The sequence below is a fragment of the Vulpes vulpes genome, chromosome 10 (genome assembly GCF_048418805.1).
Source record: "Vulpes vulpes isolate BD-2025 chromosome 10, VulVul3, whole genome shotgun sequence".
Classification (NCBI taxonomy): Eukaryota; Metazoa; Chordata; class Mammalia; order Carnivora; family Canidae; genus Vulpes; species Vulpes vulpes.
The window spans coordinates 101,233,750-101,246,170 of NC_132789.1; the positions used below are offsets into that span (position 1 = coordinate 101,233,750).

General features: G+C 35.3%; 1 protein-coding gene across 1 annotated transcript in view; it reads right to left on the bottom strand.

Moving 5' to 3' along the window:
- The window catches only part of DDX60 (DExD/H-box helicase 60), a 95,511-nt gene that overhangs the window by 15,064 nt on the left and 68,026 nt on the right, over positions 1–12,421 (bottom strand). Inside the window, exons 31-35 of the mRNA XM_026008101.2 lie at positions 9,960–10,064; positions 9,547–9,688; positions 7,636–7,757; positions 2,478–2,625; positions 788–930 (exon numbers count right to left, since the gene is read on the bottom strand). Coding sequence (XP_025863886.2) covers positions 788–930; positions 2,478–2,625; positions 7,636–7,757; positions 9,547–9,688; positions 9,960–10,064 — 660 coding nt within the window. The remainder of the gene's footprint in view (positions 1–787; positions 931–2,477; positions 2,626–7,635; positions 7,758–9,546; positions 9,689–9,959; positions 10,065–12,421) is intronic.

Below are 12,421 nucleotides of genomic sequence, written 5' to 3' on the forward strand. Positions count from 1 at the left end.
CACAACAGTCAAGACTCCTGGGTAACTCAGTGGTTTAGCGCCTGCCTTCGGCTCAGGTCGTGATCCTGGGGTCCCGGGATCGAGTCCCTCATCGGGGTCCCCACGGGGAGCCTGCTTCTCCCTCTGCCTGTGTCTCTGCCTCTCTCTGTGTGTCTCATGAATAAATACATAAAATTTAAAAAAAAAATAAAATAAAATGCACAAGGGTCAACTTAGTTTCTCAAAATTCTTTTAGGTAGACTATTTTACATAATAGAGGACAGACCGACTTGAGATGAGAATGGAATTGAGACACTAGTGTCTAACCGTATCAAATATCACGAAACTTATTTTTTTCACAAACTGTGTTGAAATATGCATTAAATTCCTACAAGATTCCAGCATTCAGTGGATTATCCAGCATGTTCCCAATGTGCTAGTTCTCTGTACTCCACTTTGGACATCAGTGATCCAGAATATATATATGGGATTTGTGGCCTCTGTAGCAATACTGGGAAAGCCCGAAGATAGTTTTAAGTGCTTTATGCATAGCAAACTTGCATCAACCTACAAAGACAGAAGAAAAGCTGGGAATTCTGTATAATGGAGCAGGGTTCCCCAGGCCAACACCGAAAAAAACAGAAATCCTACAGGGCTCAAGAGTACCATTTCCTGGATATTTCTGTTCATACACCTGGAATTTTTGTTTTTCAATTTGCGAAATATCAAATCCTTCTTAAACAGCCTAGAAGTTTAAATCTACTTCTTTCTTAAAGATCTTTTATTTATACACCCCATCTCCACTTACATGGTTTGGAGTATTTGGTTGAAGCAAATCGCTATCAGAGTTTCCAGAGAGACAAGCAAATGGAGAAATTGCTACTCTTCCTTCTTTGCAGCTCATCAAGTGAGACACAAGTTCAGAGTCCTCACATTCGTTTCCTGTGAAATCTGGTCATAATAGATTGGGATAGATCAGTTTTTTAAAAACCAGCCAAATTGGTAAGCTTCATGCACATACTCTAGGCCATGCTACAGAGGGAGTCATTCCGCGTGGCAGGACCCGTATCAGACTGGATGGGATATATCACGTAAAGTGAGCAGCATGTCTTGGCACAGAATACACTCAGTAACTGTTAGCTACCAATACGTCATCAATATCATAAAAGTTTGTATTATATTTGAGTTCCTTGATCAACAGGTAATAAAAGACCACATTTAAATTGCAATGCTAACATAGAATTATTGTTATTACCTTGGTGCTTTTTCCCCCCACAATCCTTCCAGACAGGGTATTCCAAGAGGCCACTATCACTAGGTTTGAAAATGGCATATTAACAAGAAATATTTTTTTTCCATTCCTACTCTTTTTGTTAAATATTTTATCTATTTATTTGAGGGAGAGTGAGAGAAAGAGAGAGAGCACGAGCAGGGGGAGGGGTAGAGGGAGAAGCAGACTCCCCACTGAGCAGGGACCCTGACTCAGGTTATGATCCCGGACTCTGCACCCCCATGAGGGACTCTGGGATCACCACCTGGGCTGAAGACAGACGCTTAACTGACTGAGCCACTCAGGTGCCCCCTCTGTTCCTACTCTTAAAAGGTACCGGATTATGCACCCGAAGTTGGCTCTGATTTGTAATGAAGGCACTGCCATTTGGCCTTCTCTGGGATGCTCACAATGTTCCACTGCTCCCATCTGCTTTTGTCCACGCTGCTTCCCACTTTAATAAGGTCCAGCAAGTAATAGGCTCTGCTTCCTTTACTTTTTCCAATGGAGGATGTTAGGGTTTAATGAAAGTGGGAAATTACTTCCCATGGCTCAACCCTTTCCTTTTATCCCAGCCAGCTTTTCCTGTTTACTTTCCCCTGGAAGATTTCTATCCAATAGCTTATGAAAAATAAGAGCAAAGATTAATGCATTTACTATGTGCTAGGTACCATTTTAAGATAGTCACATATATTAACTGAATTATTTAAAGCTTACCCCAACGAGGTAAGTAACGTTATTTTCTTTTTTTATATATCTTTTGAGAAAATTGAAGTATGAATATGGGTTATTGAAATAATATGGAATATTGCCCGAGGTCTCACTGCCAGGAATAGCAGGACCAGAGTTTGGGCCCAGGTCACCTGCCAAGAGTCTATATGTATTTCCTCTCAAGAAAATGAGCAATAGAATGATTTCTCACTTCCGTTCAATTCATAGGTATCCTTACTGTTTGTCAGGCTTGCCCCAAAAGCAACCTTTAATCAAGATGGTTTATGAATGACTCTAGTTGCATTCTCCGTTGCCCTTTTCACTTCTAATAACCAAGAGTTAATAATAATAATAATAATAATAACCAAGAGTTTGTTTCTTGGGGAAGCAAGAAGAATCTCCTTATTTTAAGGCAGACTGATCTTCCTCAGACTCTACTAGTTCTCTGGGAAAAAATATTCTTAGGAAGATAATATTTTCTTTAAATTGTTCCACAGTGGAGCTAAGATATACTTACTTATTTTTGACAATGGGAGTTGATATTCCTGTTTCATATCAGCCAATTTGGCAACATTTAGTAGGAAGGAGGCAAATTCCTTTGTAACATTCATGTTATACTCATGTAAAGCATCATTAAAATCCTCCGGGAGATCCTCAAGGAACACCTAAATCATCAGGGAGATCATTAAAAACACTGGAAGGCCAAATATTTTTTTTAAAAGAGAGATCTATATACCTTCCTTGAAAACTGAAACTTTGGAAGAATGGTAAAGAACACTGCAATACAATTCTGTAGTTACCTCTTTATTTAATAATGTAATTGTTTCATCCCTTCATCCATGAAATTGAAGTAAAATTCATTTTTTGTTTCTATTATACATTTATGAAAACTTGTATTTTCACTCTTAAATATTTACTTTCACACTAATTAATCAACACCACCTTTTAAAAAAAATTTTTATTTAAATTCCAGTACAGTTAACATACAGTGTGATATTGGTTTGAAGTGTAGAGTGTAGTGATTCAACACTTCCATATATACCCAGTTCTCGCTGTAAGTGCACTTTTTCTATTATTGTAGGAAAATTTTTAAAATAATTGAACACATTTCTTTAATAGATACCAGACACAGGACTTTTTTTTTTTTTTTTTATCTTCCTTGGTTAGTTTTGGAGGTTGCATTTTGTAGGACTTTGCCCATTTTGTCCAAATAATCAAATGTACTGGCATGAATTATTCATAATATCCTCATTTGTTCTTTTTGATATTCAAAGTAAGATCTGTAGTAATGTCCCACTTTCTTTCCTGATATTTGGAAAATTCATCCTGTTAGATTTTCTATTTGTTTTGTTTTCCTAGCTTCTGAAGCTGAAAAATTAAATCATTGATTTTTTTTCACCCTTTATTCTTTTCTAAGATATGATTATAAGGCTATCAATTTTGCTCTAATCATTGTATGAATTACATCTTGTATGTGTATGTTTCTTTTATTATTTTTAAATAAAATATTTTATAATTCCATTTTATTTTTGTCCTATATGTATTTTTTCTTATTTTAATTTTTAAATTTTCTTTTTTTAAGAAAATTTTCTTAAATTTTTTTCTATTTATATTCAAAAGGTATTTATCACAGTAAGCAATACAAGTACAATTTTTTAAAAAATCAGTGTTAAAAGGCTTACTCAACTACATGAACCTGTCTAATTTTCAGGCAGTTAAGGTGTTTCTGATTCTTCTGGTATTTACCTGGAATATCCCATTTTCTATCATTTCACTTTCAATCTTTCTGGGACCTTATAGCTAAGATATGAATTACATAAACAGCATATAATTGTTGGGGTTTTTTCTTAATAAAATAAAAAAAAAGTTAGTATTTTACCTGAAGTATTTAGTACATATATATTCAATGTACTTACTTATACAGTTGAGATTATATATACTATTTTAGTATTCAGTTTCTGTCTTGACCATATATTACATATTATTTTCTCTGTTCTTATCTTTTTAATGATCAAATGTACTGGCATAAATTATTCATAATATCCTCATTTATTCTTTTTGATATTCACAGTAAGATCTGTAGTAATGTCCCATTTTCTTTCCTGATATTTGTAAAATTTACCCTGCTAGATTTTCTATTTGTTTTGTTTTCCTAGCTTCTCAAGCTGAAAAATTAAATCATTGATTTTTTTCACCCTTTTCTTCTATTAGCACTTATTTGTACACTATTTTAGAAGATAATTGATGTGTTATGATGTCAAAACTATTACAAAATACATTTTTAATTTTTACAATTCTTAATACTGCAAGAACCTTAAAATACTCAAATATATTTACCCTTCCCAACACTTGTATCATGACTGTCATGCATTTTAGTTATGTACGCATATTATAAATTCCATAATACATTATAATTATTTTTAGATACAGTAGATATTTATTTATATCTACCCACACATTATCCTTTCTAGTGTACTTCATGCCCTGTTACATTTACAAGTTTAGATTTTTTTGTCTGCCTAAAGTATATGATATTTCTTTTAGCACATACACCAAAACCTGTTAGAACTAATAAGCAATATCAGCAAAATTGGAGAATACAAAATCAACATTAAAAAATAGTTGTGTTTCAAAAAAAAAAAAAAGTTGTTTCTACATACTAAGTAAGTATCTGAAAAGAAAATTAGGACAATCTCATCTGTAATATATCAAAAAAAATAAAGTTTTTAGGTATAAACTTAACCATGGAAGTGAAAGACCTCTACACTGAAAAGCATAAAACACTGATGAAAGAAATTATAGCAGACACAAATTATGCCAAGACATGCCATGTTCATGATTGGAAGAATAATTACTATTAAGATGTCAAAACTATCCAAATTGATCTACAGATTCATTGCAATTCCTATCAAAATCCCATGGCATTTTTTACATAAACATAAAAAACAATCTCAAAAATCATATGGAATCACAAAAGACCTTGAATAGTCAAAATGATCTTGAGGGGAAAAAAACAAAGCCAGAGGCATCACATTTCCTAGTTTCAGAATAGATTACAAAGCTACAGTAATTAAAACAGTATGGTACCGGCATAATGAAAAACATAGATTGATGGAACAACAGAGTAAGTCCAGAAATAAATCCACGTGTATATGGTCAACAGATCTTTGACAAGGGTGCCAAGAGCACACAATAGGAAAGGATAATTTCTTCAACAAATGGTGTGGGAAAAATTTGGTATACACATGTAAAAGAATGAAATTGACCCTTACCATACACTGTACATAAAAACAAACTCAAATGTATTAAAGACTTAAATGCAAGACTTGAAACTATAAAAGTCATAGAAAAAAATACGGACATTATATTTTTTTCAATTCTGAAGTTTCCATTTAATTATATGGTAAAATTCTAATTATCTGGTGAAATTCTCTATCTTTTCATAAATTTTGTCTATCACTTCTCCTATTTTCTTGAACATATTAATCATACTTATATTCTTTATCTCTTAATCCCAATATCTGAATCATCTGTGTATCTACTACTATTGCCTGCTCTTCTTCCTGCCAGTTGGTCATACAGTCTTGCTTGCTTATTTACTTTTTAGTTCTGGGGCTTTTTTTTTTTTCACCATAAATTTTTAGGACTTGATAGGATTTAAATGATGTTATCTTCCACCAGAGTGAATTTTCCCATTTTTGTGTTTGGTTATGTGATTAAAATGTGATCACTCCAATCCAAGTAGAGATTAAAGTGGTATTGTTGGTATTGCTGGTATTGTTTTCCAGTTTTATTAAGTTTCAGTTGATACCTGATTTATATATTTTTAAATTTTTTTAAAGCTTTTATTTATTTACTCATGAGAGACACAGAGAGAGAGGCAGAGTCACAGGCAGAGGGAGAAGTGGGCTCCCCACGAAGAACCCGATATAGGACTTGATCCTGAGACTCCAGGATCATGCCCTGGGCCAAAGGCAGATGTTCAACTGCTGAGCCACTCGGGCATCCCAAGTTGATACCTGATTTAACTCTGTTCCTGGGTCATGACCCTCTTGGGACTTTGAGTATAAGGCTGGTGGGTCTCGTTTACTCAGTCCTAAAAGATTCCCAAAGATCCACCTCTTTCCTACAGAGCTTCCTAACCTTTTACATCTTCTGGCTCTAAAAGTCTTCAAAAATGTCTTGAGAGGAATACAAGCCTGTGAATAAATGCAGAACCTTCCTTCTAGTGGGTTTTTACTTAATAAATGCCACAAGACTAGAAACAGTTTGGTGTAGTAACCTCACATTTCACTCAGATCTGATGCTCAGTGAACGTTCTCAGTAAACTCATAGAAACCCCATCTCCTCAATTTCTGTCACTCCAGCCCCATGTGGTCACTAAAAGCTTTAATAGCTTTTTTTTTTTAAATCTCATAGGAGAGGCTCTCTGAATATATGCTAAGTACAATTTTCAAACCCTGTCCAGAATCAACAAATCCTTTGGGAGAAAACCATGATTAAAGATTCCCATCACACCATTCGTAAGTTCTTGCCATTTTATAATTTTAGCCAGCCAAATCCTTATTGTTTCCACAGCTCTCTGTCTCAATACGAATGATAACCACCCACTACGTCCTACTTGGAAGTGCACAAATTTCCAATAACCTTTAAAAAAAAAAAGACAGAGAAAGAGACAGACAGCGAGAGAGACAGGAGATCTCCATGCAAAACATTTCTTTATTGTATATTTTTTATATCTTTTTCCTTGTAAGATTTTAGGTACTAACTTTTCTAAGTTAAATATAAATCATTTAAACAAAATGAATAATACCTCAAGAGTATACTTGTGATGAAAAAAATGTGATGATAGATCAGTGACTAAAGTTGTGTTCACTGGTCAAGAGAATATTCCTTGAGGGCTAAGATTTGTAATTTGACATTGTGGAGCTAGACAATATAGACTTGCTCATCTCTCGGTTCCTTGTCACCTTTTACTAATGTTATTTAGTATAACCAGCCTATCCCATTTTCTCAGATCCTCCTGGGGTATATTAGGAACAGTATTTGATGCTGATTTAATAATAGCAAATCCTGATCAAAGAATATGTTGCAAATAAAATTGGAAAAGAGTTTTCTTGCCTTTATCCTATGTGAGTCAAGGGATGATTTCTTCAACGACTATTCTAATATTTTTCAGTGAGGACATTATAGTTCATAAGATGTATTTCTTACCTGTGCCCCACCTCAAGGTGAAAAGACCCTAAGGGAACTACAGATTCAATGATGGGAACTATTAGTTCATTTACTGTCTAATTATCTACATTTTTATTTTAGTCACTGGATGTCCAGCCACTGGACATCCCCATTTTTAACATTTAAGTTGAATGTTTGGCTGCATTTCATTTCATGGAAACTGGATGCTATAATTTGATACAATCATACAATAAAATGGAAAACATGAGCAAAATTCTTTATCTTATTATTCCTCAAGGCATTTCATCTTTTGATAGATTTATGTGCAGAAGCTTATGAATTATAGGTTAACTAGGACAGTAATCACTGATACAAAAAATTATTATTTTATAAAACAAATGAGCCCTATATTGATAAAACTCTACTGCTGCTGAATCACTTACGGTTGGATCTACTTAATCACAGTAATTATTTAATGTCATCAGAAACATGAATTTTACCTTTGATTGATAAAACTTGATAGTAGTTTCCTGAAACTTTGCTGGAAGAATTCTTCTTCCAAACAGATTGGCCAATATTAACACTAGCTTTTCCATAACATCTTGAGAAAAATGTTTTGAACCTATACAAATCAAAGAGCCTTGTTATAAAGGTAAAAAAGGTGCATCAATCTCATCTTTAACATTTCTTTAAAGATTATAGTCATTTATTTGACAGAGAAGCAGGGGGAAGCAGGCCCCCCGCTGAGGAGAACCAGGTGTGGGGCTCGACCTTGGGTCGCCGGGATCATAACCTGAGCTGAAGGCAGATGCTTAACTGACTCAGCCACCCAGTCATCCCCATTTTTGACATTTAAATTGAATGTTTGGCTGCATTTCATTTCATGGAACCGGAAAATCTGTAACAAATACAGCAACCAAGGAACTGACAGTGTGCAACGGTGCCTTCTTCTTCCTGCTTTCTACTCCCACACTAGTTCATACCATAGTCATTCTAACCGCAAATTGGCCCATCTCCTCACCTGGATTCCATCCACTCCTCTCACCCTCAACTTCAAGCTATGATCAGTCTTCCTAAAGCATTTTATGATCATGTCTCTCACCCATTCAAAAATCTCCAATTACACCTCAGTATCTAGTGAGCAAAATCCAATCTCCTTAGCCTAGCATTTAAGGCTTTCCAAAACTCAGCCCACCAATGACCAAGTCCTATCTCCCTTCCTTACCTTCTCGCCACTCACGTTAAGGCACCACCCCTTTGACTTACTCTCTACCGTTCACAACGCATGAATATTACACCGTAGTGATTAAAAAAGTGCTACTTTTAATGACTGGGGCTCTAGACTCAGACCATTTATACGTGAATCTTGGCTCTGACACTTATTACAACTGTATGGCCATGGCAGTTTATTCAGCTTCTCTGTGTCTGAGTTTCCATATTTACAAAATAGTGATAGCCATGTCACATGCCTCATAAAGTCATCAAATTTTCTACCTCCATGATTATAATAGTATACACCCTCCCACCCCAGCTACCCATGCCCACAGAGCTTTTGGGGGGATAGAATTTCCTAAGTGCCCTTGTTTCATGGAACGATGCATGCTCAGAGCATAGTGACTAGACTTCTTGCACAAAGTAAAGTGTTGCTATCAATTATGATAGAAGATAAAGAAATGCTATGAAAGGCACTGCATTTGTCAGGAATTGGGAAATATAACAAATTTAAGCACAAAAAGGAGAACACTTCTTTTAGAGACACTGTTTAAAGGTCTACGGTTTAATTTAAAAAATTGAAGGCTTTTAATTTAAAAAAAAAATATTAGCCATTGGAATATTAGGCAGGCATCAAAATGCAATTCACAAAAGATTACATGATATTGGCAAAATATATTTCAAGGAAAAGAAGATTCTAGATTCTAATTAGTTATTTAAATATATAAATTTATATATATTTATACTATATACTTATATATTTACTCTACTATACTATATATTTATACTCTAAGAAAATACGATTGGAAAAAAAATTCACAAATACTAATGGTGAATATTATATTTAACATAATGCTTTCCTATATCTCTTTTCTACGCTCTGCACATATTAAATTTAGTTATAAAAGATATTTATTAAAAAATCATATATTTTAAAAATATGCTCTGAGTCCTAGAATCTAGAAATTACCCAAGTTCATAAAAAACTAACATTTTAAAATAGATGACACAAAAGATGGTTGTCTCTCATATAACCTATATTAGTAGGTATATAAAACTTTATTTTATCTAATTCAGTAGTTCCAAACTATCTAAATATTAACTTGTGTTATTTTTGGCGAAAAAATTTTCCTGAAGTGCTAGCTCCACTATAGTTTCTGTTGCTATTTTAAGATTATACACAAGAACAGCAAGCTTACCTTTCCTAGTTGGCTGACAGAGATTATGGAAAAGGCCTTTTATGAGAAAACTGACAAAAACAAAATTAGAAGGCTCATGATAATGCAAATGTGATACAAGGCCAGCAAACCCCCTTGGTTTACCTTCTTGATCTAAATAGCCCTAAAAAACAAAAATAATTTATTAGTTTGACTCAACTCACCCACGTGTAGTAATTAATAACTAACTTATTCAGTGTCAGTTTAAAATAGTATTTAATACCAATACAAGAGGAATTGGTCATTGTTATCTGGCTCATATGTGACAATCATATCAAGTAAAGAAACATTAGTCATTGGATATAACCTTGAAAGACCACAAATTAATTCAGTATGATTAAAAAAATGAAGATAGTGCCATTCCTGTTTCACAAAAAGACAAGGGGCAATCATACCTGTTTCACAAGGAGTTGGAAAGAAAACAAGAAGTAAAGTTTCAATAGCTCCGTGATTCTGGGTTGTTTGAAGGACAGCAGTGAATGCTTTAGCACGGACAGCACCTTTAAAGAAGAGTATCCGCACCCTGTTAGTTTTATGAAATATATTTGCAAATAGTAATATAGACATGCTCTAATCTTAAATGTCTTTCTGTATCTTATGATGCTTAGACATCTTAAAAAACCTTTCCGGAAAAACAAATATCCTTTCTGGCTGGAGAGAGACTGTCGCTCCCAGGCCTAGCTAACTCCTGAAGGTGACAACGTCTCCAAAGCACGCCTTCCATGTACAAACCAACCGGTCCCAGGTGTATACCCCAGCTACTCCTCCCCAGCTCGCACACACCTAGCCAATATTTCTTGTCCAACGTCACCCCGGAGCCAGGTCCCAGGCAACAAGAGGCCACCTGTAGAGCCCAAAACCCAGGAGAGTTATTCACAGTCGCCAATCCCAGACTGCTTGCTCTGACCTGTCTCGCCTTTTCCATAGAAACTATAATAAAGGAGGCACCTGAACCTTCCTGCTCCTCCCGTCTTTTGCCTCCAGACCAGCCTGGTGTCCTTCACAGTGCCCCGTAGTGTGCCGTGACTCCTGTCTCTAAGCCTTGTAAATATAACACTTTATTTTCCCGAGCTTTATCTCTGTCTCCTCTTGTGGCTGCACCTGACTATCACATAAAAGAATATAAAGGCAGGATATCAGCCGTATGTGCTATACCACAGATACGACGAGCAACATGTACGATCCAGTTAAATTTCACACTATGTGCTTTACCGTCTCCTTACATGGCACATCCTTCCTTTAACAAATAGAACATATAAAACACAACCATCAGAACTGAAGCATGTTGCCAAATAACCTGGTAATAAATGTGAACCCAGTTTAAGAGCTTACAGCCCTTAGTTTATTCTGGAAGAAAACAAGGTCTGCCGTCGCATGCCCTGCAGTGTTGTGGCAAAAATAACAGAAGTGTGTTGATTAAAACAAAAGTACTGAGAACACTGCTTGGTTTCCGCTGTGAAACAGCACTGGGGGCGTAGTTCAGGTACCTTGGAGCTGCGCACTAACACGTCTATGAAATACCAATAAGAGGAAGATTTCCCAACGTCATCACGTTTGAGCCTGTCTGCCATCAGGCCTGGGAGTTTATAGAACCTGGGAAGAACCTGTATTCATTGTAAGGCCGGCGGACTCTGAAATGAAGGTGGGAGGATATGGATGAGAGAGAGAAGGGAGAAAGGCAGGGGGTATAGTATACGTCGTCCTTACTCTAGGATGATCCTTTATGAGGGTCCCCAAAAATGCCCTTTCCTACCACCTCTCTCTCTCTCTCTCTTGCTCTACATTTAGTCATAGATGGCAACAGCAAGAAAACAGCAGAGTAGTAAGAGGGTGAGCAAGTCATGGTAGTTCACTGTAGTCTTAGAGCTGTAGACACATAACTAAAGCCTTACTAAGATAGTAAGGACCCTGACGCCAATGCAGGCCACCGTTGTAGCGATGACTGACATCTACGTGATCAATGTGGCAGCAGGACTGGCAAAAGTAGATCAATAAACTTCCAGTCCAGAAAAGCTACATAAGTGTTAAAATCTATTACACACTAGCATGTGGTTCAAAAGCTATTCATCAAGCCTCACATTTAATAGGGTATTTGAGCCCCACTTAGGAGGGCAGAGAGCAGCCAGAGTGAATTCATACATCCTATTCTTTGGTAATCCAACAGATTGCCACTAATGTACCTATATCCAAAAGTGAGAAAATAGAAAAACCCACAATAGATCAACTTTTTATAAGAAAATTGATCACTTTCCTAAAGTTATTCAGTCATGCTAAAAAATATTTATTAAATGTCTATACGAGGAATGAAGACAAAGATCTTTGGCCACAGAGTGTTTATATTCCAGTGGGAAATATAGAGAAAATAAGTAAAAACATGATAGATAGATGATAGATAGATAGATGATAGAAGATAGGTAGATGATAGATAGATGATAGGTGATAGATAGATGATAGATAGAAGATAGATAGATAGATTAGATAGATAGATAGATAGATAGATAGATAGATAGATAGATATAGATAGATAGATGACATAAATAGATAGATGATAGGTGATAGATAGATAGATAGATAGATAGATAGATAGATAGATAGACGATGGGTGACGATAGATAGATGATAGATAGATGATAGGTGATAGATAGATGATAGATAGATGATAGATGACAGATAGATGATAAGTGATATAGATAGATAGATAGATAGATAGATAGATAGATGATAGATAGATGACAGATAAATAGATAGATGATAGGTGATAGATGATAGATAGATAGATAGATAGATAGATAGATAGATAGATGATAGATGACAGATAAATAGATAGATGATAGGTGATAGATGACAGATAAATAGA